Consider the following 27,502-nt stretch of genomic DNA (forward strand, 5'->3'; position numbering starts at 1 on the left):
CTTTGTTGTTCTTCATTCTCCTTTGTTCCACATGGGTTGAGACCAATTGATGCATCTTAGATGGCCGCTTGCTAGCGTTTAAGACCCCAGACGCCACTCTCCAAAGTGGGATGCAGAATATTTTCTTAATAGATTTTATTTTGCCAATTTACTTAGATGTCCCCTGAAACCATGGCTCCCAAACCAACGCCCCTGCTACGCTGGTCTTCCAAGCATTCAGTTTATTTAGGAAACTTCTTTGCTTTTGGATTAGTCCAGCTCTGGTGACCTCTCCTGTATTATATGTTCTCTTTCCCTTCACCTAAAGTAGTTCTTATCTACTATCTAATTAGCTAATACCCCTATTCCTCCTTCCCTCCGTACCCCCTCTCGTAACCATCAAAGAATATTTTCTTCTCTGTTTAAACTATTTCTCGAGTTCTTATAATACTGGTGTTATATAATATTTGTCCTTGTGCAACTAATTTCACTCAACATAATGCCTTCCAGATTCTTCCACATTATGAAATGTTTCACAGATTCATTACTATTCTTTATCGATGTGTAGTATTCCATTGTGTGAATATACCATAATTTATTTATCCATTTATCCATTGACAGACACCTTGGTTGTTTCCATCATTTTGCTATCGTAAACAGTGCTGCAATGAACATGGGTGTGCATGTACGTGTTTGTGTAAAGGCTCTTATTTCTCTAGGATATACTCCAAGGAGTGGGACTGCTGGGTTGTATTGTAGTTCTATTTCTAGCTTTTTAAGGAAGCGCCAAATCGATTTCCAAAGTGGTTGTACCATTTTACATTCCCACCAGCAGTGTAGAAGTGTTCCTGTCTCTTCGCAACCTCTCCAATATTTATTATTTTGTGTTTTTTGGATTAATGCCAGCTTTGTTGGGGTGAGATGGAATGGAATCTCATTGTAGTTTTGATTTCTGGTTTCCTCTAATGGCTAATGCTCATAGGCATTTTCCTCATGTATCTGCTAGCTACCTGAATGTCTTCTTTAGTGAAGTGTCTGTTCATATCTTTTGCCCATTTTTTAATTGGGTTGTCTTTTTCTTGTTGAGTTTTTGCAGTATCATGAAGATTTCAGAGATCAGGTGCTGATCAGAAATGTCTTAGCTAAAAAATTTTTCCCAGTCTGTAGGTAATCTTTTTACTCTTTTGGTGAAGTCTTTGGATGAGTGTAGGTGTTTGATTTCTAGGAGCTCCCAGTTATCTAGTTTTTCTTCCGCATCGTTAGTAATATTTTGTATACTGTTTATGGCATGTATTAGGGCTCCTAATGTTGTCCCTATTTTTTCTTCCATCATCTTTATTGTTTTAGATTTTATATTTAGGTCTTTGATCCATTTTGAGTTCATTTTTGTTCAGGGTGTGAGGTATGGTGGACCCCTCACTTTTTATCTTTTTAAGTATTTGATTATATTTTAACTCTGTAAGTCATTAAAATATTTTTAAGACATAGGCAGGATATAAATAATAAATATAAATTTTAAAAACTCATTAGCTGCACAAATACAAAATTAAAAAAAAAGTCTGATGAATGAGTGAACATACTTATTAGGGAACAACTGGATGTAGGCCTAGTGATTTAAATAATACTCTGAAATACATTCTTAAGATAAAACTTTATAATATAGATCTACTAATTGTTGAGGAGGATTCAGTGTTATGTTTAAATCCATTGACAATTTATATAAAAGTGTCATTTCCTGAAAGTATAATCACATATTTAAACACATGTACTTGCTATGAGTTAAAGTCAGCTCAAAGGCGCCTAACGACAACTAGGAATTATAAGCTGGTATATTTATACACAGAGCCCTGTTGGTGCAGTGGTTAAGCAGTAGGCTATTAACCAAAAGGTCAGTGGTTCGAATCCACCACCACCACTTGGAAATCCTGTGGAGCAGTTATACTCTGTCCTGTAGGGTCACTATGAGTTGCAATCAGCTTGATGGCAACGGGTTTTTTATTTTTTATTTTTTTGGTATAAGCTAGTTACACATACAATTACTGCAGCAAATGTAATTATTGTATATTGAAACAGAAAATATAAGCACCTATATCTTAAAAGGTACAAAATATAATCTCACTTACATTCAACATTTTCTGGAAATTTTCTGTGAATATCTTTATAAGTATCTAATGCTTTTTGATAGTTACCTGCAAATAAAAACAGACGAAAATATCATATACTAGCAAATTATAGAAATTAAGAGAACTCAGAACAGTACTAATTTTAATCCAATCTGGCATACTTTATCAATTTGGTAGGAAGGCTGAATGTCTGCCATAAACATATACACCATTTCAATATAACTTCTGGAAGGAAATTTACAGATAAAATAAATTTCAAAAGGGTTAGTGCAGAAGTAAATGAATGATAGTTGAAATTTAGTCATAGTTCTTAAAACAAGTACTGCAGTGGCAAAATATTAACAACCATTCAATTTCCTAACAATTATAAAGATTATTCTAGATGAACAACTGAAAAATTTTAAAATAAAGTGATTTAAGTTATAGACCAACACTAATTTTTTTTTATTGTGCTGTAAAAGTTAAAGTTCACAATTCAGGTCAGTTTTTCATACAAAAACTAATACACACATTGTTATGTGACCCTAGTTGCTCTCCCTACAATGTGACAGCACACTCCTCCTCTCTACCCTGTATTCCCTGTGTCCATTCAACCAGCTGTTGTCCCCCTCTGCCTTCTCATCTCGCCTCTAGACAGGAGCTGCCCACACAGTCTCGTGTGTCTACCTGAGCTAAGGAGAACACTCCTCATTTGATGTTTTTATAGTCCAGTCTGGGGCTACAAAGCACAGTATCACTCGATGTGTTTATAGTCCAGTCTAATCTTTGTCTGAAGAGTTGGCTTCAAGAATGGCTTTAGTTTGAGGCTAACAGAGAGTCCAGGGGCCATGACCTCTGGGGTCCCTTCAGTCTCAGTCAGACCATTAAGTCTGCTCTTTTTACTAGAAGTTGAGGTCTGCATCCCACTTTTCTCCTGCTTCATCAGGGTTTCTCTGTTGTGCTCTCTGTCAGAGCAGTCATTGGTGGTAGCCAGGCACCATCTAGTTCTTCCATAGACCAACACTAATTTCAATGTCATCCATTAAATTGGAAAAGAAACAAATAAGTTTTTTTTGTAGTTTTTATTTTTAAATATTATACAATTTTATAGAAAGCAGTTTGTTTTATGATAAATTAGATTCATGTAGCAAGAAAGAGTAAAACATGCATCTTGGGTTAAGTACTGCCTTAGGCATCTAGCACTGCTATGACAGAAATACCACAAGTAGATAGCTTCAACAAAGAGAAGTTTATTCTCTCATGGTCGAGTACGCTAGAAGTCCAAATTCAGGGTGTTAGCTCCAGGGGAAGGCTTTCTCTGTAGGCTCTGGAGGAAGGTCCTTGTCATCAATCTTCCCCTGGACTAGGATTTTCTCTGTGTTAGGACCCCAGGTCCAAAGGACGTGCTCTGCTCCCAACACTGCTTTCTTGGTGGTATAAGGTCCCCCTGTCTGCCTGCTTCCCTTTCATCTCTTGTAAGATAAAAGGTGGTACAGTCCACGCTCCAGGGAAACTCCATTTACACTGGATCAGGGATGTGACCTTAGTAAGGGTGTTACAATCCCACCCTAATCCTCTTTAACATAAAATTAAAATCACAAAATGGAGGACAACCACACAATACTGGGAATCATGGCCTAACCAAGTTGACATATATTTTTGGGTGCCACAATTCAATCCATGACAAGTACCTTTGCTAAAATCTCAGTTTAAAAAGTTACAAATTTCTTAGGACCTCACTGTAAAACAGGGATGGCTGTACTAGGATTTCAAAGAGTTGTGAGAATTAAATGATATCAGGATATGAAACATCATTAAATGTTAATGTCTCTACCTCTAACTTGTGTTTTAATAATCCAGGCAGATTAATGTCTTTAAATCATCCAGAATATTTCATATACATATAAGTACACTTTATATATAACTGATATTGAATGCAACACAGGCAATTCAGAACTGATATTGATACAAATACAATGTATACAATATAGTTATGTTGTATATCCAAAAGGAAATGCAGTAAAGTTAAAGATCAATGTCTTTAATGATGTGAGGACTACACACATTATTAGCATATATTAAAACATTTCTCAAACCATTTGAAGCTCACAGAGATAAAAAAAGGAAGCCTCCTAAAAACGTGGTGAGCACTCTTATCTAACATTGTGCTGGAGGTCCTAGCCAGAGCAATTAGGCTAAAGGAATAAAGAGCATACAGATTGGTAAGGAAGAAGTAAAAGTATCTCTATTTGCAGATGACATATTTTATACACAGAAAACCCTGAAGAATCCTTAAGAAAACTACTGAAACTAATAGTAGAGTTCAGCAGAGTATCAGGATACAAGATAAACATACAAAAATCAGTTGGGTTCTTCTACACCATCAAAAAGAATGTCAAAGAGGAAATCACCAAATCAATACCATTTATAATAGCCCCCAAGAAGATAAAATACTTAGGAATAAATCTAACCAGAGAAGTAAAAGACCTATACAAAGAAAATTACAAGACACTACTGCAAGAAATCAAAAGAGAACTACATAAGTGGAAAAACATACCTTGCTCATGGATAGGAGGACTCACCATTGTAAAAATGTCTATTGTACCAAAAGCGATCTATAAATACAACGGAATTCCAATCCAAATCCAACGACGTTTTTTAATGAGATGGAGAAACAAATCGCCAACTTCATGTGGAAGGGAAAGAGGCCCCGGATAAGTAAAGCATTACTGAAAAAGAAGAACAAAGAGGGAGGCCTCACACTACCTGATTTTAGAACCTATTATACTGACAGAGTAGTCAAAACAGCCTGGTACTGGTACTACAGATACATAGACCAGTGGAACACAATTGAGAATCCAGACATAACTCCATCCACATTTGAGCAGTTGATATTTGACAAAGGCCCAAAGTCTGTTAAATGGGGAAAAGACAGTCTGTATAACAAATGGTGCTGCCATAACTGGATATCCATCTGCAAAAAAAAAAAAAAAAAAAAATGAAACAAGACCGATATCTCACACCACGGACAAAAACTAACTCAAAATGGATCAAAGACCTAAATGTAAAATCTAAAACAATAAAGATCATGGAAGAAAAAATAGGGACAATGCTAAGAGGCCTAATACATGGCATACACAGTATACGAAACATTACTAACAATGCACAAACACCAGAAGAGAAAGTAGATAACTGGGAGCTCCTAAAAATCAAACACCTATGCTCATCCAAAGACTTCAACAAAAGAGCAAAAAGATTACCTACAGAATGGGAAAAAGGTTTTAGCTATGACATTTCCGATCAGCATCTTATCTCTAAAATCTATATGATACTGCAAAAACTCAACAACAAAAAGACAAATAACCCAATTAAAAAATGGGCAAAGAATATGAACAGGCACTTCACTAAAGAAGACATTCAGGTAGCTAACAGATACATGTGGAAATGCTCACGATCCTTAGCCATTAGAGAAATGCAAATCAAAACTACAATGAGATTCCATCTCACTCCAACAAGGCTGGTATTAATCCAAAAAACACAAAATAATAAATGTTGGAGAGGTTGTGGAGAGACTGGAACACTTATACACTGCTCTTGGGAATGTATAATGGTACAACCACTTTGAAAATTGACTTGGCACTTCCTTATAAAGCTAGAAATAGAACTACAATACAACCCAGCAATCCCACTCCTTGGAATATATCCTAGAGAAATAAAAGCCTTTACACAAACAGATATGTGCAAACCTATGTTCACTGCAGCAGTGTTTACAACAGCAAAAAGATGGAAGCAACCAAGGTGCCCATCAATCGATAAATGGATAAATAATGATACATTGACACAATGGAATACTAACATCGATAAGGAACAATGATCAATCTGTGAAATATTTCATAACATGGAGGAATCTGGAAAGCATCATGCTGAGTGAAATTAGTCAGGTGCAAAAGGACAAATACTGTATGAGACCAATATTATAAGAACTCAAGAAATAGTTTAAACAGGGCCACATAAATCAGAGCCTAAGACCAGAAGAACTAGATGGTGCCCGGCTACAACTGATGACTGCCCTGACAGGCAACACAACAGAGAATCCCTGACAGAGAAGGGGTACACTGGGATGCAGTCCTCAAATTCTAATAAAAAGACCAGACTTAATGGTCTGACTGAGAGTAGAAGGACCCTGGTGGTCATGGTCCCCAGACCTTCTGTTAGCCCAAGACAAGAACCATTTCCAAAGCCAACTCTTCAGACAGGGATTAGACTGGACTATAAGACAGAAAACGATACTGGGGAAGAGTGAGTTTCTTGGCTCAAGTAGACACATGAGACTATGTGGGCAGCTCCTGTCTGGAGAGGAGATGAGAAGGCAGAGGGGGACAGAAGCTGGCTGAATGTACACGGGAATACAGGGTGGAGAGAAGTAGTGTGCTGTCTCATTAGGGGGAGAGCAACTAGGAGCATATAGCAAGGGGTATATAAATTTTTGTATGAGAGACTGAATTACTAAACTTTCACTTAGAGCACAATAAAAAAAAAAACTTGGTGAGAACACACTGTTAATATGTTTACAATTTATGCTTCCCTTGGACTGAAGATGGCAAACTGGTTAAGAGCTACGTCTGCTATCCAAAAGGTTGGCAGTTCAAATCTACTAGCTGTTCCTTGGAACCCCTACAGGGCAGTTCTACTGTCTTACAATGTCATTCTGAATTGGAATTGACTCAAAGGTAACAGGTCTTTTTGTTTTTTTTTGACTGAAGAATTTTTTTTCCTTGGTCAATTTATGTTCTACAAGAGGGATTACAAATTTGTTGAATTTATTTCCCAGCTTAATCTCTGATATTTTACCACATCATTCACTTCACAATCAGTTTTGTATTGATGACACTTGTCATGAAGGATACCAAAATGATTAGCACTGATATACTTCATGAGGAGTATCATCAATACAGGATGTAATAATAGCAGCTATAGGATAAACCAAGATATCTAGTCTTGTTTGGTATTAGAAATACATAGTCTCAGCTTCAGACTTTTCGTTTGCTTTTCTGGTGATATTGGTGGTGAAGGCTTCAGATATTTTGTAAGTCTGGCACAGCACACAAGGACGTGTAGAATTAGGTGGGCAGAAAACAGAAACAAAAATTAACGAATACAGAATGCCTACTTTTTTCTAGGAATGACTTGTGAAAATGATTATGTTAACTTTGAGAAATAATGAATGACATTTTGGATAATAAATAATATTTTTAACAATGGTCTTGGAATACATGATTAATACCCATAAACATACCTGTTCTGTAAACATAACTGTTTCTGTATGTAGCAATTATATTTTCCACACAATGCTTTAAAAATGTGTAGTTATCAAAAGCTAGTGTGTTAATAAATATGCAATTAGAACACATTTATATGCATAATTTCTAAAAAAGAAAAGAAGCAAAAGATATTAAAAATGAATAAAAATTAAAGCATTTACCACTTCTTCTGAAACAACTAGCTACCATCAGCTGCCATTTCACTTGTGTAGGCCTATAAAAGAAACAAATTACATGAAATTAGAGATAAAAATACCTGTGACACTCAAAAGGGTTTTGCAAAGCTATCCTTTAATTTCTGACTATTCCTCTGATCATTTTTATTATTGAAAATATGATATAGTTTTCTCCATTATTACCCCATATATATTGGAGAAGAACTGTGCTCCATGGCTGATTTTTTTAGAAACAGATTGCTAGGCCTTTCTTCTAAGGTTGCTCTGGGTGGGCTCAAACATCCAACCTTTCAGTCAGTAGCCAAGTGTGTTGACTGTTTATAACACACAAGGACTCCTATTTATATTAAATCATTTAAAATTAGTGTCCTTCAAAGTTCATCTTGTTTATGTAAGAAAATTCTTTTAAGAACCACACAATCCGTTTGGTCAAAGAATGCCACAATGTACTTAACCTTCCTAATGCCCTTTGCCAAAATTTTATTCTTAGGGTTTCCAAGGTAGTACCAAGAGGTGATTTCTGACTCTGTGTCTGAATAATGGGGCCTCAACTAAAGAGACAGTGATAAGAGAATTCCATTCACCGTTTTTTTTCCATTAAAAAGAAAATTCTTTTCTAAAATAACTAACCATAACCAGGATTTCTAAAATCTACTGTTAAAAATACCTAAGAAAAGCAAGATTTAAAGAAATGAAAGCCTAGGAAAAATCTGATGCTCTTATCACTTCTTTAGAATCTCCCTTCTATTTACCTAATGGCTTCAAAGACAGATATCCTTGGTTCCTACTCAATTGGATGGTAAAACCTACCAGCTTTGGAATCAGAAAAGCTCAGACAGATCTGAGTTTAAATCATAGCTCTGCTACTCATGAGCTATGTGCCCTTGGGCAAGTTACCTAATCTCAAATCCATTACCTGCACAGCCACCCACTGTCATCTAAATACGTATCAAACCATATTAGTACCTGTCATCTTCCCTCCACCTACATCCAGTTCATCTATGTTCTAACCCTTTTCTTCCTCTCCAACTTACCTTCTTCTGCTCTCTACCCAACATTGTATGTTCCATATGCATATGACATTTTCTAGACTTCCTGCCTTTGCCATCCTTTCCATCTAGGCTCATTCCAACCCCTACACTCTTCTGCCCCAGGCTGGATAGGATGGCCTGTTCTATGTGCTCCCATAACCCCCCTTGATCTCTTCAGCACTACATTTACTATACTGTATTATTATTTGTTTCTGAATCTCCTATCAAACTGTACATTCCTAGAAGATAGCAAGCATAAATCTTTGTATCCCTGAGCTCAGGATGGTGCTTATACATATTGGGTGCTCATTAATAATTAATTCCTCCTTCTTCACATATTCAAGTACATCCATCATCTGTAAAATGTGGACATGGGGTTGTTATGAGGATTAAATAACACAATACATATAAATTATAAACATTATTTATTATTATAACCACTTTTTTCTTCTGAGGAAAGTCTTATTTCATGAATGCCGCCTACTGAGAAATTCCAAAAAACAGCTGCTCAAAGCAGCTGTTAAGTAGTGTGTGTATATCCACGTGTGTGAACAGGTGTGCATCCCTATGAAGAAAAGAGATGAATTCTTCTGGGCCACTATAAAGCCCCGTGAAGAGAGGAAGAACAGAGTACAGGGACTTAATGCTAACAAAGTATTAGGTAACATTCTGGGTTTTAATGCTAGCTCATTATAACTACAGATGATCTGTGATACTGCTTCCTGCCGTTAGCACAAAGACTGTGCAGTGACGTGAGTGAATGATTATCAAATGATTTTACGCATTGTAATAGTTAATAAGCTTCCATATATAGTAAATATAACAAAGGGATAGTTTAGGAGGTGAGGCGAGATAAACGTGTTTTATTAATCTTCAGAATTAAGCTGCCATGTTTCCACTGTTTCTTCTAGTAATCAGCGAAAGCCCAGGACAAACAAGTTAATATAGAAGAACAGGCAAGTTTTGTATAAAAGCAAACAGAGAGGGCTAATTGCTCTGGTTTGTCTCTTTTTTTCTCTTTTACTTAAAGAACCTAGTTTAGTAATAATATTAATACATTTGATTTATTTCCTGAACGTATGCTCAATCCTCACAGTAAAGAGAAACACTACTATTTTACTGATAGACATTGGGATGTAAAATGCACGCGCGCACACACACACACACACACACACACACACACCCCACACATAAATTCAGCAAGTTGGATGCAAATTGCCTAGCACGGTGTGATGCATATAGAGCTGTACTGAAATGTTTTATATCTGCCAGTACTTGGCTTTAAGTTACAGAATTATGGAATTTTAGAAACAGAAATGGCTTCAGAAAGCAATTAATTCAACCCATGCATCTTTAAGGGAAAAGAAAGTGAGACAGACCCAACAAAGCAAGGTGAGCTATTCCTAAGGTTCCACTCCTGTTCATACTTAACCCTGTAGTATCTTATGAAAATCTTAGCTCACATTTCCAGAAAGCAATGAAGGATGCATTTTGAAAATTATAACAGGAAAGAACTGTGATTTTCACATTGGAATAAATAAGTTTCAGAAAAAGTTATGATTTTTGGTTTTAAGATGGCAGAGTAAAGACCTTTTACTCCCACACTGTCATTTTTGAAAGGAAATGCCTCAAAACAAGGAGAATGATAAAGACAAACTCAAACTCCATCTCTGATGAAACTCAGACTATAAAAAGATGGAGGATGGATAAAGAAAATGGAAACTGACTTCACCAAGACAAAGAAAGGTGAAACTGAAGTTCTTAAAAAGGGCACACTGAAGAGAAGCAAGCAGATCTTCCTTGAAAAACACCAGATTTGCTCAAGAATTGGAATTACCAGTATTGAGGAAGGAGTGGGTAAAGCATGAACTTAAAAAAAGAAGATAAAAAATCTGAATAAGAAGCATTAAGTCCCCAAATTCTTATCCCCGTTCTGAGCAGCTTGGTAACAGCGCCTGCCCTCAGAAACTACCAGTGAGCCTCTGGACTAAGGGCTGAGGCGTGATGGAGGGCTAGCGTGAGGTAATGGAGTGAAAATTGGAGGATGAGATGTAGAATCTTTACAGAACAAGCTCTGCAGCTCGACCTTCCTGTTCCCAGAATGGGAACAACCAGGTTTCTACTCTTGAGGCAGATCAGAAGATGCTTCTCTGCATAAGCTGAACAGCCCCAGAGAAAACACTTTCGGAGTTTTAGAATAAATGAAATTATTCTATTTAAATGTTCTAATTCAGTGCTTGGGAGAAGATGCTATTAACATTTTGGGAGAGACAATCCACTGTATTCTCTCCAGAACATTTACCATCCCTAGTGCCCACCTACCAGATGTCAATAGTGCTTCTTCCCCATCATAAAGGGCAATAAAAAATGCCCCTCCTACATTTCCAAAGGGGAGGGCAGTATTGCTTTTCTTTTTTATTATTTTTATTGTACTTTTTTTTAGATAAAGGTTACAGAGCAAATGAACTTCTCATTAAAAAATTAGTACATGTATTGTTTTGTGACACTGCTTGCCAGCCCCACGACATGCCAATGCCCCTTCTCGACCTTGGGGTCCCCATTATCAGGAATGGGTGTTGGACTTTGTCAAATACCTTCTCAGAGTCGATTGAGATGATCACGTAATTCTTTTATTTATGTGGTGGATTGTGCTGATTTTCTAATGTTGAACCATCCTTGCATACGTGGTATGAATCCCACTTGGTTGTGATGTTTTATTTTTTTGATATGATGCTGAATTCTATTGTCTAGAATTTTGTTGAGAATTTTTGCACCTATATTCATGACAGATATTGGTCTATAATTTTCTTTTTTTGCGGTGTCTTTGCCTGGCTTTGGTATCAGGGTTACGCTGGCTTCATAGAACGAATTCACAAGTATCCCCTTCCTTTTCTATGTTCTGAAATAGTTTCAGGAGTATTGATGTAAGCTCTTCTCTGAATGTTTGGTAGAATTCTCCAGTGAGCTGTCTGGGCCAGGGTTTTTTTTTGTTGGGAGTTTTTTAAATTACCTTTTTTTGAAGCTCTTTTCTAATTATGGGTCTGTTCATATTTTCAACTTCAGTTTGTGTTACTTTGGGTAGGTAGTATGTTTCTAGAAATGCGTACATTTCCTCTAGGTTTTCAAATTAGTTAAAGTACAGTTTTTCATAGTACTCTGTTATGACCCTTTTTATTTCAGTTGGGTATGTTATAATGTCCCACATTTCATTTCTTATTTTGGTTATTTGCGTCCTCTCCCATTTTTCTTTTGTCAACTTGGCCAATGGTTTGTTGATTTTGTTGATCGTTTCAAAGAACCAGCTTTTGGTTTTGTTGATTCTATCATTTTTCTATTCATTTCTGCTCCTATCTTTATTATTTCCTTTCTTCTGGTGGCTGTGGGCTTCTTTTGCTGCTCTGTACTTGTTCAAGTTATGTAGCTAATGTTGTGATTTTGTCCCTTTTTTAAAAAGTTTTTTTTTTATTAACTTTTATTGAGCTTCAAGTGAACGTTTACAAGTCAGACTGTCACATATAAGTTTATATACATCTTACTCCATACTCCCACTTGCTCTCCCCCTAGTGAGTCAGCCCTTCCAGTCTCTCCTTCGTGACAATTTTGCCAGCTTCCAACTCTCTCTATCCTCCCATCCCCTCTCCAGACAGGAGATGCCAACACAGTCTCAAGTGACCACTTGATATAATTAGCTCACTCTTCATCAGCATCTCTCACCTACCCACTGTCCACTCCCTTTCATATCTGATGAGTTGTCTTCGGGGATGGTTCCTGTCCTGTGCCAAAAGAAGGTCTGGGGACCATGACCGCCGGGATTCCTCTAGTCTCAGTCAGACCATTAAGTCTGGTCTTTTGATGAGAATTTGGGGTCTGCATCCCACTGATCTCCTGCTCCCTCGAGGGTTCTCTGTTGTGCTCCCTGTCAGGGCAGTCATCGATTGTGGCCGGGCGCCAACTAGTTCTTCTGGTCTAAGGATGATGTAGGTCTCTGGTTCATGTGGCCCTTTCTGTCTCTTGGGCTCTTAGTTGTCGTGTGACCTTGGTGTTCTTCATTCTCCTTTGATCCAGGTGAGTTGAGACCAATTGATGCATCTTAGATGGCCGCGTGTTAGCATTTAAGACCCCAGACGCCACATTTCAAAGTGGGATGCAGAATGTTTTCATAATAGAATTATTTTGCCAATTGACTTAGAAGTCCCCTTAAACCATGGTCCCCAAACCCTCGCCCTTGCTCCGCTGACCTTTGAAGCATTCATTTTATGCCAGAAACTTCTTTGCTTTTGGTCCAGTCCAGTTGAGCTGACCTTCCAGGTATTGAGTATTGTCCTTCCCTTCACCTAAAGCAGTTCTTATCTACTAATCAGTAAAAGACCCTCTCCCACCCTCCCTCCCTCCCCTCCCCGTAACCACAAAAGTATGTGTTCTTCTCAGTTTATACTATTTCTCAAGATCTTGTAATAGTGCTCTTATACAATATTTGTCCTTTTGCCTCTGACTCATTTCGCTCAGCATAATGCCTTCCAGGTTCCTCCATGTTATGGAATGTTTCACAGATTCGTCACTGTTCTTTATCGATGCGTAGTATTCCATTGTGTGAATATACTACAATTTATTTAACCATTCATCCATTGATGGACACCTTTGTTGCTTCCAGCTTTTTGCTATTGTAAACAGAGCTGCAATAAACATGGGTGTGCATATATCTGTTTGTGTGAAGGCTCTTCTTTCTCTAGGGTGTATTCCGAGGAGTGGGATTTCTGGGTTGTATGGTAGTTCTAACTGTTTAAGATAACACCAGATAGATTTCCAAAGTGGTTGTACCATTTTACATTCCCACCAGCAGTGTATAAGAGTTCCAATCTCTCCGCAGCCTCTCCAACATTTATTATTTTGTGTTTTTTGGATTAATGCCAGCCTTGTTGGAGTGAGATGGAATCTCATCGTGGTTTTAATTTGCATTTCTCTAATGGCTAATGATCGAGAGCATTTTCTCATGTATCTGTTAGCTGCTTGAATATCTTCTTTAGTAAAGTGTGTGTTCATATCCTTTGCCCACTTCTTGATTTGGTTGTTTGTCTTTTTGTGGTTGAGTTTTGACCCAGAATCATGTACATTTTAGAGATCAGGCACTGGTCGGAGATGTCATAGCTGAAAATTCTTTCCCAGTCTGTAGGTGGTCTTTTTACTCTATTGGTGAAGTCTTTAGATGAGCATAGGTGTTTGTTTGATTTTTAGGAGCTCCTAGTTATCGGGTTTCTCTTCATCATTTTTGGTAATGTTTTGTATTCTGTTTATGCCTTGTATTAGGGCTCCTAAGGTTGTCCCTATTTTTTCTTCTATGATCTTTATCGTTTTAGTCTTTATGTTTAGGTCTTTGATCCACTTGGAGTTAGTTTTTGTGCATGGTGTGATGTATGGGTCCTGTTTCATTTTTTTGCAAATGGATATCCAGTTATGCTAGCACCATTTGTTAAAAAGACTATCTTTTCCCCAATTAACTGACACTTGGCCTTTGTCAAATATCAGGTGCTCATATGTGGATGGATTTATATCTGGGTTCTCAATTCTGTTCCACTGGTCTACGTGCCTGTTGTTGTACCAATACCAGGCTGTTTTGACTACTGTGGCTGTATAATAGGTTCTGAAATCAGGTAGAGTGAGGCCTCCCACTTTCTTCTTTTTCAGTAATGCTTTGCTTATCCGAGGCTTCTTTCCCTGCCATATGAAACTGGTCATTTGTTTCTCTATCACCTTAAAAAATGACATTGGAATTTGGATCGGAAGTGCATTGTATGTATAGATGGCTTTTGGTAGAAGAGACATTTTTACTATGTTAAGTCTTCCTATCCATGAGCAAGGTATGTTTTTCCACTTAAGTATGTCCTTTTTAATTTCTTGTAGTAGAGCTTTGTAGTTTTCTTTGTATAGGTCTTTTACATCCTTGGTAAGATTTATTCCTAAGTATTTTATCTTCTTGGGGGCACTGTGAATGATATTGACTTGGTGATTTCCTCTTCGATGTTCTTTTTGTTGATGTAGAGGAATCCAAGTGATTTTTGTATGTTTATCTTATAACCTGAGACTCTGCCAAACTCTTCTATTAGTTTCAGTAGTTTTCTGGAGGATTCCTTAGGGTTTTCTGTGTATAAGATCATGTCATCTGCAAATAGAGATAATTTTACTTCCTCCTTGCCAATCCGGATGCCCTTTATTTCTTTGTCTAGCCTAATAGCTCTGGCTAGGACTTGTAGTACAATGTTGAATAAGAGCGGTGATAAAGGGCATCCTTGTCTGGTTCCCGTTGTCAAGGGAAATGCTTTCAGGTTCTCTACATTTAGAGTGATGTTGGCTGTTGGCTTTGCATAGATGCCCTTTATTATGTTGAGGAATTTTCCTTCAATTCCTATTTTGGTGAGAGTTTTTATCATAAATCGGTGTTGGACTTTGTCAAAATGCCTACTTGGTTGTGGTGAATTATTTTTTTGATACGTTGTTGAATTCTATTGGCTAGAATTTTATTGAGGATTTTTGTATCTATGTTCATGAGGGATATAGGTCTGTAATTTTCTTTTTTTGTAATGTCTTTACCTGGTTTTGGTATGAGGGAGATGGTGGCTTCATAGAATGAGTTGGGTAGTATTCCGTCACTTTCTATGCTTTGAAGTACCTTTAGTAGTAGTGGTGTTAACTCTGAAAGTTTGGTAGAACTCTGCAGTGAAGCCGTCCAGGCCAGGGCTTTTTTTTTGTTGGGAGTTTTTTGATTACCGTTTCAATCTCTTTTTATGTTATGGGTCTATTTAGTTGTTCTACTTCTGAACGTGTTAGTTTAGGTAGGTAGTCTTTTCCAGGAATTCATCCATTTCTTCTAGGTTTGCAAATTTTTTAGAGTACAATTTTTTGTAATAATCTGATATGATTCTTTTAATTTCAGTTGGGTCTGTTGTGAAGTGGCCCTTCTCGTTTCTTTTTCGGGTTGTTTCCTTTCCTGTATTTCTTTAGTCAGTTTAGCCAATGGTTTACCAATTTTGTTAATTTTTTCAAAGAACCAGCTTTTGGCTTTGTTAATTCTTTCAATTGTTCTTCTGTTCTCTAACTCATTTAGTTCAGCTCTAATTTTTATTATTTGTTTTCTTCTGGTGCCTGATGGATTCTTTTGTTGCTCACTTTCTATTTGTTCAAGTTGTAGGGACAGTTCTCTGATTTTGGCTCTTTCTTCTTTTTGTATGTGTGCATTTATCGATATAAATTGGCCTCTGAGCACTGCTTTTGCTGTGTCCCAGAGGTTTTCATAGGAAGTATTTTCATTCTCGGTGCATTCTATGAATTTCCTTATTCCCTCCTTGATGTCTTCTATAACCCAGTCTTTTTTCAGGAGGGTATTGTTCAGTTTCCAAGTATTTGATTTCTTTTCCCTAGTTTTTCTGTTATTAATTTCTAGTTTTATTGCCTTGTGGTCTGAGAAGATGCTTTGTAATATTTCGATGGTTTGGATTCTTCAAAGGTTTGTTTTATGACATAATATGTAGTCTATTCTAGAGAATGTTCCATGTGTGCTAGAAAAAAAAGTATACTTTGCAGCAGTTGGGTGGAGAGTTCTGTATAAGTCAATGAGATCAAGTTGGTTGATTGTTGTAATTAGGTCTTCCTTGTCTCTATTGAGCTTCTCACTGGATGTCCTGTCCTTCTCCGAAAGTGGTCTGTTGAAGTCTCCTACTATAATTGTGGAGGTGTCTATCTCACTTTTCAGCTCTGTTAAAATTTGATTTATGTATCTTGCAGCCCTGTCATTGGGTGCATAAATATTTAATATGGTTATATCTTCCTGATCAATTGTCCCTTTTATCATTATGTAGTGTCCTTCTTTATCCTTGGTGGTGGATTTAAGTCTAAAGTCTATTTTGTCAGAAATTAATATTGCTACTCCTCTTCTTTTTTGCTTATTGTTTGCTTGATATATTTTTTTCCATCCTTTGAGTTTTAGTTTGTTTGTGTCTCTAAGTCTAAGGTGTGTCTCTTGTAGGCAGCATATAGATGGATCGTGTTTCTTTATTCAGTCCGAGACTCTCTGTCTCTTTATTGGTGCATTTAGTCCATTTACATTCAGCGTAATTATAGATAAATAAGTGTTTAGTGTTGTCATTTTGATGCCTTTTTATGTGTGTTGTTGACATTTTCATTTTTCCACTTACTTTTTTGTGCTGAGATGTTTTTCTTAGTAAATTGTGAGATCCTCATTTTCGTAGTGTTTGACTTTATGTTTGTTGAGTCGTTACTTTTTTTTGGCTTTTATCTTGAGTTATGGAGTTGTTATACCTCTTTGTGGTTACCTTAATATTTACCCCTATTTTTCTAAGTAAAAACCTAACTTGTATTGTCCTATATCGCCTTGTATCACTCTCCATATCACAGTTCTATGCCACCTGTATTTAGTCCCTCTTTTTGATTGTGGTTATCTTTTATGTATTGACTTCAATGATTCCCTGTTTTGAGCATTTTTTTTTTAATTAATCTTAATTTGTTTTTGTGATTTCCCTATCTGAGTTGATATCAGGATATTCTGTTCTGTGACCTTGTGTTGTGCTGGTATCTGATATTATTGGTTTTCTGACCAAACAATTTCCTTTAGTATTTCGTGTAGCTTTGGTTTTTTTTTTTGGTTTGGTTTTTGCAAATTCTCTAAGCTTGTGTTTATCTGTAAATATCTTAATTTCTCCTTCATATTTCAGAGAGAGTTTTGCTGGATATATGATTCTCGGCTGGCAGTTTTTCTCCTTCAGTGCTCTGAATATGTCATCCCATTGACTTCTTGCCTGCATGGTTTCTGCTGAGTAGTCTGAACTTATTCTTATGGATTCTCCCTTGAAGGAGACCTTTCTTTTCTCCCTGGCTGCTTTTAAAATTTTCTCTTTATCTTTGGTTTTGGCAAGTTTGATGATAATATGTCTTGGTGTTTTTCTTTTTGGATCAATCTTAAATGGGGTTCGATGAGCATCTTGGATAGATATCCTTTCGTCTTTCATGATGTCAGGGAAGTTTTCTGTCAGCAGATCTTCAACTATTTTCTCTGTGTTTTCTGTCCTCCCTCCCTGTTCTGGGACTCCAATCACACGCAAGTTATCCTTCTTGATAGAGTCCCACATGATTCTTAGGGTTTCTTCATTTTTTAAAATTCTTTTATCTGATTTTTTTTTCAGCTATGTTGGTGTTGATTCCCTGGTCCTCCAGATTTCCCAGTCTGCATTCTAATTGCTTGAGTCTGCTCCTCTGACTTCCTATTGCATTGTCTAATTCTGTAATTTTATTGTTAATCTTTTGGATTTCTACATGCTGTCTCTCTATGGATTCTTGCAACTTACTAATTTTTCCACTATGTTCTTGAATAATCTTTTTGAGTTCTTCAACTGTTTTATCAGTGTGTTCCTTGGCTCTTTCTGCAGTTTGCCTTATTTCGTTTCTGAGGTCATCCCTGATGTCTTGAAGCATTCTGTAAATTAGTTTTTTATATTCTGTACCTGATAATTCCAGGATTGTATCTTCATTTGGGAAAGATTTTGATTCTTTTGTTTGGGGGGTTGTAGAAGCTGTCATGGTCTGGTTTTTTATGTGGTTTGATATCGACTGCTGTCTCTGAGCCATCACGTAGTGGTTTATTCTGTAATTGCTCACTGAGTCTTATCTTGTTTTGTTTTTTTTTCAATGTACGTGGATGGGCTACTAGATTGTGCTGTCTTGTTTGTTGTAGCCCTTGACTTACTTATGACCTATTACCAGCTGGTTTTGGCTGTTGGCAGATATATATGCCTGAGTCTATTCACTATTCTTGAGTAGAATCTGATTTTGGGTCATCAAGTGTGTGCTGCACCCTAACATCTATCCACCTCGAGAAGCAGTGGTGATAGCTGTGTGCACCAGATTCTATTAGCAGCTGGGGTTCACCCTCCAGGGGGGGCAGGATGCTGACAGGCTTCCCCCAAGTGTCAGGTAGGTGTGTCTCTATTCCTATAGCACCTTGGTGGGAGGGCACTGCAGCTGTACCTTAGGCCCTCAATGCAAGTACCTCTACTGATTGGTAGATGTCACCCTCCTTAGACCCCTAAGGCAAGAGGCTAGGTGGTCTGGGGGGAGCTTCAGCCCTCAGTTCCCTGTTGTGGGTCAGTTAGGGCTCTGCTGAATAACCAGAGATATCAGACCTGGGAAACTTGTTTTTCCAGAAAATCTGCTAAAAAAAAATGCAGTCAGATCCCTATCAGAGCTGCCTTTGCATTATAACCGCCACCTTGTTCCCTGTAAGGATGAAAAGTCCGAGATTTGGATCATATATGCTTGGCTGTAGCTGATTCTGGGTTTTTAGTCCAATTAGGGATGGATTTTTGGTCCCTGGGTTTTTTGTGGTTCCTTCTCTCAGGCCGGAAGAATGGGTTACGAAAACACCAAAAAAAAAAAAAAGGGAAAAGCAAAGCCGCTGCGGAGCTGGAGCCATTCTCCCTCTGGCTCAGGAAATTCCAATGTTAATGAAGCCGCCTGGGAAGGGTGGGGGAGGGTTCAGAGAAAGAGGAGAGTAGCACCCCGGAATATAGCCAAAGTTGCTTATCTTGCTTGGAATGACTATTTTATCTGAGATTCCCGAGGGGCGTGTCGCCTATGTGTGATGGCTGTGTGGAGATTGCCCCCCAGGGTCTGGCCCGCTGAAGCCGCGGTCAGATCCTCCGCTGCCAGTCCAAAGCCCAGCGTCAAGGTTCCCCTGCTGGGATGCTGCATTCCCGGCCCCAAAATCAGTCGCTGCCTCCCAGGACTTCTCGTCCCGCCAGCCGCGTCCCCGCGCCGCCTCCGTGGACCGGCTGGGACCCCTCTTGGGGTTAGTTCAGGGGAGTAGGGCTGTGCCCCGTGCTTGTGCCGTGACAGCGCCCAGTCAAAAGCCCGGCGCCAAGGTTCCTCGGCTGGGACGCTGCACTCCTGGCTCCAAAACCAGTCACTGCCTCCCGGGGACTTCTCCTACCAGCCGCGTCGCCATGCCGCCCGTGCGGACCGACTGGGCCCCCTCCTGGGGTCTGTTCAGGGGGGTAGGGCTGCGGCCCTTGTTTGCGCCGTCACAAGATTTTGTGTTCAGCTCCCCTGGGCCCAGACCTAAGCCCGGCGCCAAGGTTACCTGACTGGGACGCTGGCTCCAGGCTCCGAAAACAGTCGCTGCTTCCCCGTATTTGTTCATTCTCCGTCTCTAAATCTGTGTTTGTTGTTCAGGGTTCGTAGATTGTTATGTATGTGATCGATTCACTTGTTTTTCCAAGTGTTTGTTGCAAGAAGGATCCGAGGTAGCATCTACCTAGTCCGCCATCTTGGCCCCACCTTCCCCTTTCTTCTTTTTTGATGTGTGCATCTATTGCTTAAATTGAGCTCTGAGCACTGCCTTTGCTGTGTTCCAAAGGTTTTGATATGATGTGTTTCCATTCGCATTTGACTGTAGGAATTTTTTGATTCCATCTTTGATTTCTTGTAATTACTCAGTAGTTTTTAAGCAGGCTGTTATTCAGTTTCCATGTATTTGATTTTTTTTTTCCCTTGGTCTTCCTGTTATTAATTTCTACTCTTGTGGCATTGTGATTTGAGAAGATACTTTGTATTATCTCCATGTTTTGGATTTTATTGAGGGTTGGTTTGAAGCCTAAAATGTAGGCTATTCTGGAGAATGTTCCATGTGTGTTGTAAAAGAATGTGTACTTTGCTGCTGTTGGAGGAGTGTTCTATGTATGTCTCTGAGGTCAAGTTCACTGATTGTGGTCTTTAGATCTTCTGTTATCTTTGCTGAGTTTTTTTCTAGATGTTTTGTCTTTCACCGAGAGTGGTGTGTTGAAATCTCCTACTATTATTGTGGAACTGTCAATTTCTCTTTTCAGTGCTGATAAGAGTTTGTGTTCTGTATTTTGAAGCCTTGTCATTTGGTGCAGATATTTATTATGGTTATGTCTTCGTGATGTCCCTTTAATCATTATATAATGTTCTTCTTTGTCTCCTTTGGTGGATTTTGTTTTAAAGTCTACCTGAGATTAGTATTGCCACGTCTGCTCTTTTTTGGTAGCTGTTTGCTTGATACCTATTTTTCTATCCTTTGATTTTTAATAAATTTATGTCTTTGTTTCTAAGGTGTTTCTCTTGTAGACAGCATACTGATAGGTCTTCTTTTGTAATCCATTCTGTCATTCTCTGTCTCTTTATGGGTGCATTTACGCCATTTACGTTCAGTGTGATTATTGACAGATGTGAGTTTATTACTGTTATTTTTCAGTAGTTTTTTTGTGGTGCTGACATTTTCTTTGTTCCTCTGTGCTGAATTCTTTGTGGATTTTTTTTCATTTCTTTTGTTTTTGTACATTTTGTGTTTACAGTTTGTTTTTCTTCTTTATTTTGATGTGTAGGTTTGTTAACTTTTGTTAAATTGTTAAATTTACTCTTATCTTCCTAATTACTTGGTATCGCCTTGGCTTCCTCTCCATTTGAAAATTCTATACCTACACCATCCATTCCTTCTTTTACTGTTGTGATGTTGTTGTCATTTACAGATTAATCTCTCTGGTTCTCTGCTGTAAATATTTTAGTTTGGTTTATCCTTGAGAGTTCATTACCTAGTTGGTATCTGGCTGATGAGGTGGTGCATCCTAGATTCAGGCTGTTGTCTGATTTTGTTGATTTTATAACTGAAGGGACACCCTTTAATAATTTTTGTAAGTTTGGTTTGGTTTTTACATATTCTCTTAATTTCTTTTTATCTAGAAATGCCCTAATTTCACCATCATATTTGAGCTAGACTTGTACAGCACATATTATTCTTGGCTGAGAAGTATTTTCCTTTCAAAGCTTTACATACATCATTCCATTGCCCTTTTGCCTGCATGGTTTCTACTGGGTAATCAGAGCTTACTCTTATTGTTTTCCTTCTCTATGTGATTTTTCTTTTTTCTTGAACTGCTCTCAGGGTTCTTTCTCTGTCTTTGATTTTAGTTGAGTGTGATTATGATACACCTTGGTGATTTTATTTGGGGTCTACCTATATGGGGTTCATTTAGCTTCTTGGATGGTGAGTTTTTCATCTTTCGTGATATTAGGGAAGTTTTCTGTTGGCAAATTTTCAATGATCCTCCCTGTGTTTTTCATTTTCTCTCCTTGTTCTGAAACTCGGATGATCCACAAATTTTTGCTTTTGATTGTATCCCACATCATTCTCAGGGTTTCTTTTTTTCTCTGATTTTTCCTCAAAGTGGTTTCCAAAGATTTGTCTTCAGTTTTGCTGATCCTGTCTTCCATTGTTTCAAACTTGCTCCTCAAACCTATGACACTGTCCATTTCTGAAATCTTGTTTATATTTTGGATTTCTAATTGCTGCTGCTGTGTGATTTCTAGTTGCATGTTTGACATTTTGCTCCTGTATTATTTTCCTGAATTCTTCCATTGTTTTGTCTGTCTTTTCCATGATTTTGTCTATTTTCTCCTTATTTTTGTCTGCTTTTTTCCTTCATCTCTTGGACAGCCCTGACTATTAGAGATTTGGATTCCCTATCAGGTAGTTCCAATGCCTTTTCTTCTACCAGAAGGTCATCTGGTGTTTTATTTTGGATGCCTACTGGAACCATCCTGTCCTTTTTTTTTTTATATTGTCTGCTGTCTTCAGGACATTTGGTAATTACTTTCTTTGTTTACTGACTGTAGATTTGTTTGTTTCGTCCCGTGTTTTTATTTGGTTATGTTTGGGCAGGTGGGTTGGGTGTTATTTGTAGTTTGTTCCTCTGTGGGCACGATACTTCTCACCACCTTTTCCAATGGGCTGGGCCAGTCGCTCAGCTATGGTAGAGCAGGGCAGGTCCTGTGGATGGGGGACTGGGGATGAGTCATTTGTGGCATGTACTGGAGCCAACAGGATGGTACCAGAGGGCAGTGCAGGGCAGGTTCTGGTGGTCTGCACCTGTGCTACTCATGGGTGCAATGCTCAGTGCGAGGCGCAGGTAGGCAGTAGGAAGGGGGGAGGACGTGATGTGTGGGGCTAACTGGATATGGGAAAGAAGAGAAAGGGGAGAAAGAAATAGAAGCCAAAAACAAAACAAACAAAAAAACCACTGCTGAGGGAGCCTGCTATTGGAGTGGCACAGGCCTGGGGATGGTGTGTGCTGGTGGCCTTCTATCTGGGTGCTGTGGCACAGCTCATCAAGCATGGACAGATAAAGCACATGTGGCTAGGTGGTCAGGAGAAAAGAAAGGGAGGTAAAAGAGAAACTGGAAAAAAAGAATGGCATACGCTGTCAGGTGGTCAGGAGAAAGGAAACAAAGGTAGACAGAGGTAAGAAACCGATAAAGAAAAAAAAAAGATGTTCGGGGAGAAGGAGACAAACGAAGGTAGAGAGATACAAGAAACCAAGAAAAATAGAAAAAAGAAATGCCCCAAAGGAGCCCACCAGAAGCAGCTCTCCAACTGAGTGGCGCTGCACAGCCTGTCAAGGAGTGGAGATGGCACACAGCACCGGTGGTTGGGAGGAGAGTAAGGAAGGAAGGTGGACAGAGACAAGAAACCAAAAAAAGAGAAAAAATGCCCTGAGGAAGCCCACTGGTGAGGTGGCACGGACTGGGGAAGGGGCTCCTCAGCTAAATGCTGCTGCACAGGTCGTCAAGAAGGAGCAGAGATGGCACAGGGCACCAGGTATTCAGGAGAAAGGTAAGGAAGGAAGGTAGAGAGAGACAAGAAACGAAGAAAAAAAAATGCCCCCATGAAGTCCACCTGCATGGCGGCATGAACTGGGGAAGGGGATTCTCAGCCAAGCAGCACTGCACAGCCCATCAAGAAGTAGTGGAGAAGGCATACAGCGCCAGGTGTCTGGGAGAAAGGAAAGGAAGGTAGAGAGAGACAATAAACCACAAAACAAAAACAAAAACAACCTGAGGGAACCTACTGGCTTGGCAACACAGACCGAGGAAGGGGTTCCACAGCTGAGCAGTGCTGCACAGCCTGTTTAGAAGGAGCGGATATGGCACATGGCACCAGGTGTTCAGGAAAAAAGAAAGGAAGGAAGGTAGAAAGAGACAAGAAACTAAGGGGAAAAAAAGGCCCCAAGGGAGCCCACTGGGTAGGTAGTGTGGACCATGGAAGTGGCTCCCCAGCTGAGTGGCGGTACAAGGCCTGCCAGGAAGAAGTGAAAATGCCACACAGTGCCAGGCATTCGGGAGAAAGGAAAAGAAGGAAGGTAGACAGAGAAAAGAAACCAAGAAACGAAGAAAGTAAAAAAATGCTCCCAGGGAGCCCACTGGTGTGGCAGCGCAGACCAGGGAAGGGGATCCCCAGCCGAGCGGCACTGCACAACCTGTCATGAAGAAGCAGAGATGGCACATGGTGCCAGGAGTTTGGGAGAAAGGAAAAGACGGAGGTGAGAGAGAAAGAAGAAGCCAAAAGAAGCCGAACAAAGCAACAACAGCAACAAAAAGGGCACTGAAGAAGCCTACTGTTGGAGGCAGGGTGAATCCAAGCAGCAGGGAGCTGGCATCCCCCTGGCAAAGAGACTGCAGTTGGCTGGAGAGTGGTGGAGGCCACATACAGGGAAGATGGGTAGGGGGTGGGAAAGTGTGTATCCCTGGTTACTGGGTGCTCTGTCTCCTGCTGGGAGCACTGTGAAGCTGCTTTCCATTACTCCTTGTCTACCATTCTTTGTGGCTGAGGGGTCCAAAATGGCGAATCTGTGCTGCTGATAGGGGACCTCCACTCTGTAGCCCCCCTTGTTCTCTATTCTCTGTCAGTTTCTCATTCTATTCGGTGCTTGGCTGAGTTCTTTATCCCTTCATTTGATGCTCAGGGTTCCAGGGTTGATGTTTGTATCTGTTTTAGTTTTCCAGGTCTTTGCTGTGGAGGAACAGCATGGTGGTTCTGTGTATAGCACCATGTTGGCTCCCCTTCTCAGTATTGCTTTTCTTGGTTTACATTTCATTTTTTCTCTAATTTTCAAATTTTGTATTGTGATGTATAATACATATGGATAAACACACAAAACAGTGTAGTTTTTCATAAATTGAACATGCAGGTAAGCATAATCGAGTTTAAGAGATAGAACATTGCCAACATCCTAGGTGCCTCCTTCAGCCCCCTTGTAATCACTACCTCTCTTTCCTCTCTAAAGGCAACTACTATCCTAACTTACAACACTGTAGTTTTTGCCTGGTTTTGAACTCCATCATGAGTAGAATCATATAGTATGTATTCTCTTGTGTTTGGCTTCTTTTGCTCATTACTATGCTTATAAGATCCATCCTTTGGTTATAATTTATTGTAATTGCTATAAAGTATTGCATTGTATGATCGTAGTATTATTTATTTATTCATTCTACTATTTATGGGATATTTCCAGATTGTACAACTCTTTTCTACTAGGACTCTCTTGGTAATGAAACTTTGTCCTAGGACTGGAATAGTCTCAGTTTCTGATGAGTAAAAGAAATAATAGTTGTTTGCTGAGATGTGAATAACAAAAATACATAAAGTACCTTAAAGAAGGTATTTTTTAATTTTATGCAAAGGGAATATTTATCATAATAAAGACCACGTAAAATGGAACATAAGAAAATGGAAATAGTACGTGTATATTCATTAACATTTTCTCTTGAAATTAATATGTCTACTACAAATTATTCAAGGGATAAAAAAATTCTCAACACAAGACATTTAACTAAGTATAAAAAATACTTACTGGATAAGAGAAGCTCTTTCAAAGTACTGAATGGCTTTTTCACAAAACTGTGTGTCAATGTAATAGGCTCCTAGCCACTCAATGACCCCAATGTTAGAAGGGAAATACCTATATGACTGGAAAAAATATGGAAATTAATAATACAGCTTTGGTGGAAATATATGATTTACTTCTTGAATGTATTAATTTATCCAATATGAAACTTCTTACTAAAAAAAGTATGAGCTGTCAGATGTACAAGTTTTAAAACTGTAAGATTTTAAAAACTTGAAATCCGTTTTAACATATTTTCAGACTATCTATAAATATCGTTTTGATGTACTGCTATATGATCTGTGAGTCAAATTAAATATTTAATAGAATCAATAAGGGATACAAATCATGTTTCAAGAGAAAAATAAATTTGTAATTTTTATTTCTTAATCAAAAGCTAACTGCGTTTTTCAAGAATGCTTTATATTATTTTAAATAAATCCTCATACATTTAAACACTAGCAAGTATTTTTAAGTTCTAAAAATTAAAAGGGTTACTGCCACAACAAAAGACAACCCAACTAAAAAATGGACAAAAGACTTGAATAGACATTTCATCAAAAAGATATATAAATGGCTAATAAACACATGAAAGGATGCTCGATATCATTAGTTTTAAACCTGAAAAATCAAACCCACTGCTGTCGAGTTGATTAAGACTCATAGCAACCCTATAAGACACAGCAGAACTGCCCTGAACGGTTTCTAAGGAGCAACTGATGGATTCGAACTGCTGACCTTTTGGTTAGCGGCCGTAGCTCTTAACTACTGTGCCACCAGGGCTCCTCATTAGTTAGTTAAAAACAAAAACCCACTGCTGTTGAGTCAATTCCGACTCATAGTGACCCTATTAGAGAAATGCAAATGAAAACCACAATGAGAAACCACGTTACACCAACTAAGATGGCTATTATCAGAAAAAATGGAAAACAGTAAGTGTTGGCACAGATGTGGAGAAACTGGAACCCTTGTGCATTTCTGGTGGGAATGTAAAATGGGTCAACAGCTATGGAAAACACTTTGATGGTTCCTCAAAAAGTTAAACATAGGATTACCATATGTCCCAGCAATTCCCTTTCTAGGTATATACACAAACAACTTGAAAGCAGGGACTCAAACATGTATTACAATTTTCATCACAGCATTATTCACAATAGCTGAAAGGTGGAAACAACCCAAGTGGCCATCAACAGATGAATGGATAAACAAAATAGAGTATATCTATATGACAGAATATTATGCCACTATAAAGAGAAATTCTGATATGCTGTAACATGAATGAACTTTGAAAACATTATGCTGAGTGAAATACGTCAGCCACAAAGGAACAAATATTGTATGATTCCGCTTATATGAAATATCTAGATTACCCAAATGCATAGAGACAAAAGTTTATTAGTGCTAACCAGGAGGTGAGGGAGGAGGGAATGAGAGTTATTGCTGAATGAGTACTGAGTTTCTGTTTGGAGTGACACAACACTTTTGGAAATGAACAGTGGTGATGGTAGCACAACATAGTACATGTAACTGATGGCACTGAATTATACATTTAAAAATGATTAAAAAGCCAAGTTTAGTGTTATACATATTTCACAATAATAATTTTTTTTTTAAACGCCTGCTGCCTTCTTTATAACAATATTAAAATGTGGAAGAAAAGTAAGATTATAAACCTACCTCATAGTAATACTGAAAAGCTTGGGATTTATCTCCTTCACCATCATATAATTCTCCTAGTTTAGACAAAGCTCTAGAATCAGTTGGAACAACACTGATCAGTTGCATCAGCCATTCAATAGCTTGATTTGGATCCTCCATTAATTCATATCTTGTGCAATGTCAGTTAAGGGTAATACATTTTTTCTAAATTCATTAATCAATAAGCAAACCTAAAAAAAATTACAATAAAGTTATTTTTTAGCCTATAGTAATTTGCCACATAACGCTATTAACTCCGGGTTTCTTCAGGAGGAGGGATGGAAAATGTAGTAGTACTGTATACAGCATTTTTGTTCCCTCCACACACATTGCTGTTCCTTTTGCTTCATAACTATCCATTAAGACTAACTCTCAAATTCCCAGTAGAATTAAGTTAGCCACTTTATTTAAAGCACTGCTCAAAATTGGCCTTTAATAAAAATTCCTGAACCT

The 27,502-nt window shown here is 38.3% G+C and overlaps 1 protein-coding gene across 13 annotated transcripts in view; it reads right to left on the reverse strand.

Moving 5' to 3' along the window:
• The window catches only part of IFT88 (intraflagellar transport 88), a 253,201-nt gene that overhangs the window by 57,405 nt on the left and 168,294 nt on the right, over positions 1 to 27,502 (reverse strand). For 11 of the 13 annotated variants that reach the window (XM_064275365.1, XM_064275374.1, XM_064275364.1 and 8 more), the window contains 4 exons: positions 27,029 to 27,179; positions 25,319 to 25,434; positions 7,564 to 7,616; positions 2,103 to 2,168 (listed from right to left, as the gene is read on the reverse strand). In XM_064275365.1, the coding sequence (XP_064131435.1) occupies positions 2,103 to 2,168; positions 7,564 to 7,616; positions 25,319 to 25,434; positions 27,029 to 27,179 (386 nt within the window). The other 2 variants (XR_010319117.1, XM_064275372.1) reach the window with 2 other exon arrangements.

This window comes from Loxodonta africana, chromosome 23, assembly GCF_030014295.1.
Source record: "Loxodonta africana isolate mLoxAfr1 chromosome 23, mLoxAfr1.hap2, whole genome shotgun sequence".
Lineage (NCBI taxonomy): Eukaryota > Metazoa > Chordata > Mammalia > Proboscidea > Elephantidae > Loxodonta > Loxodonta africana.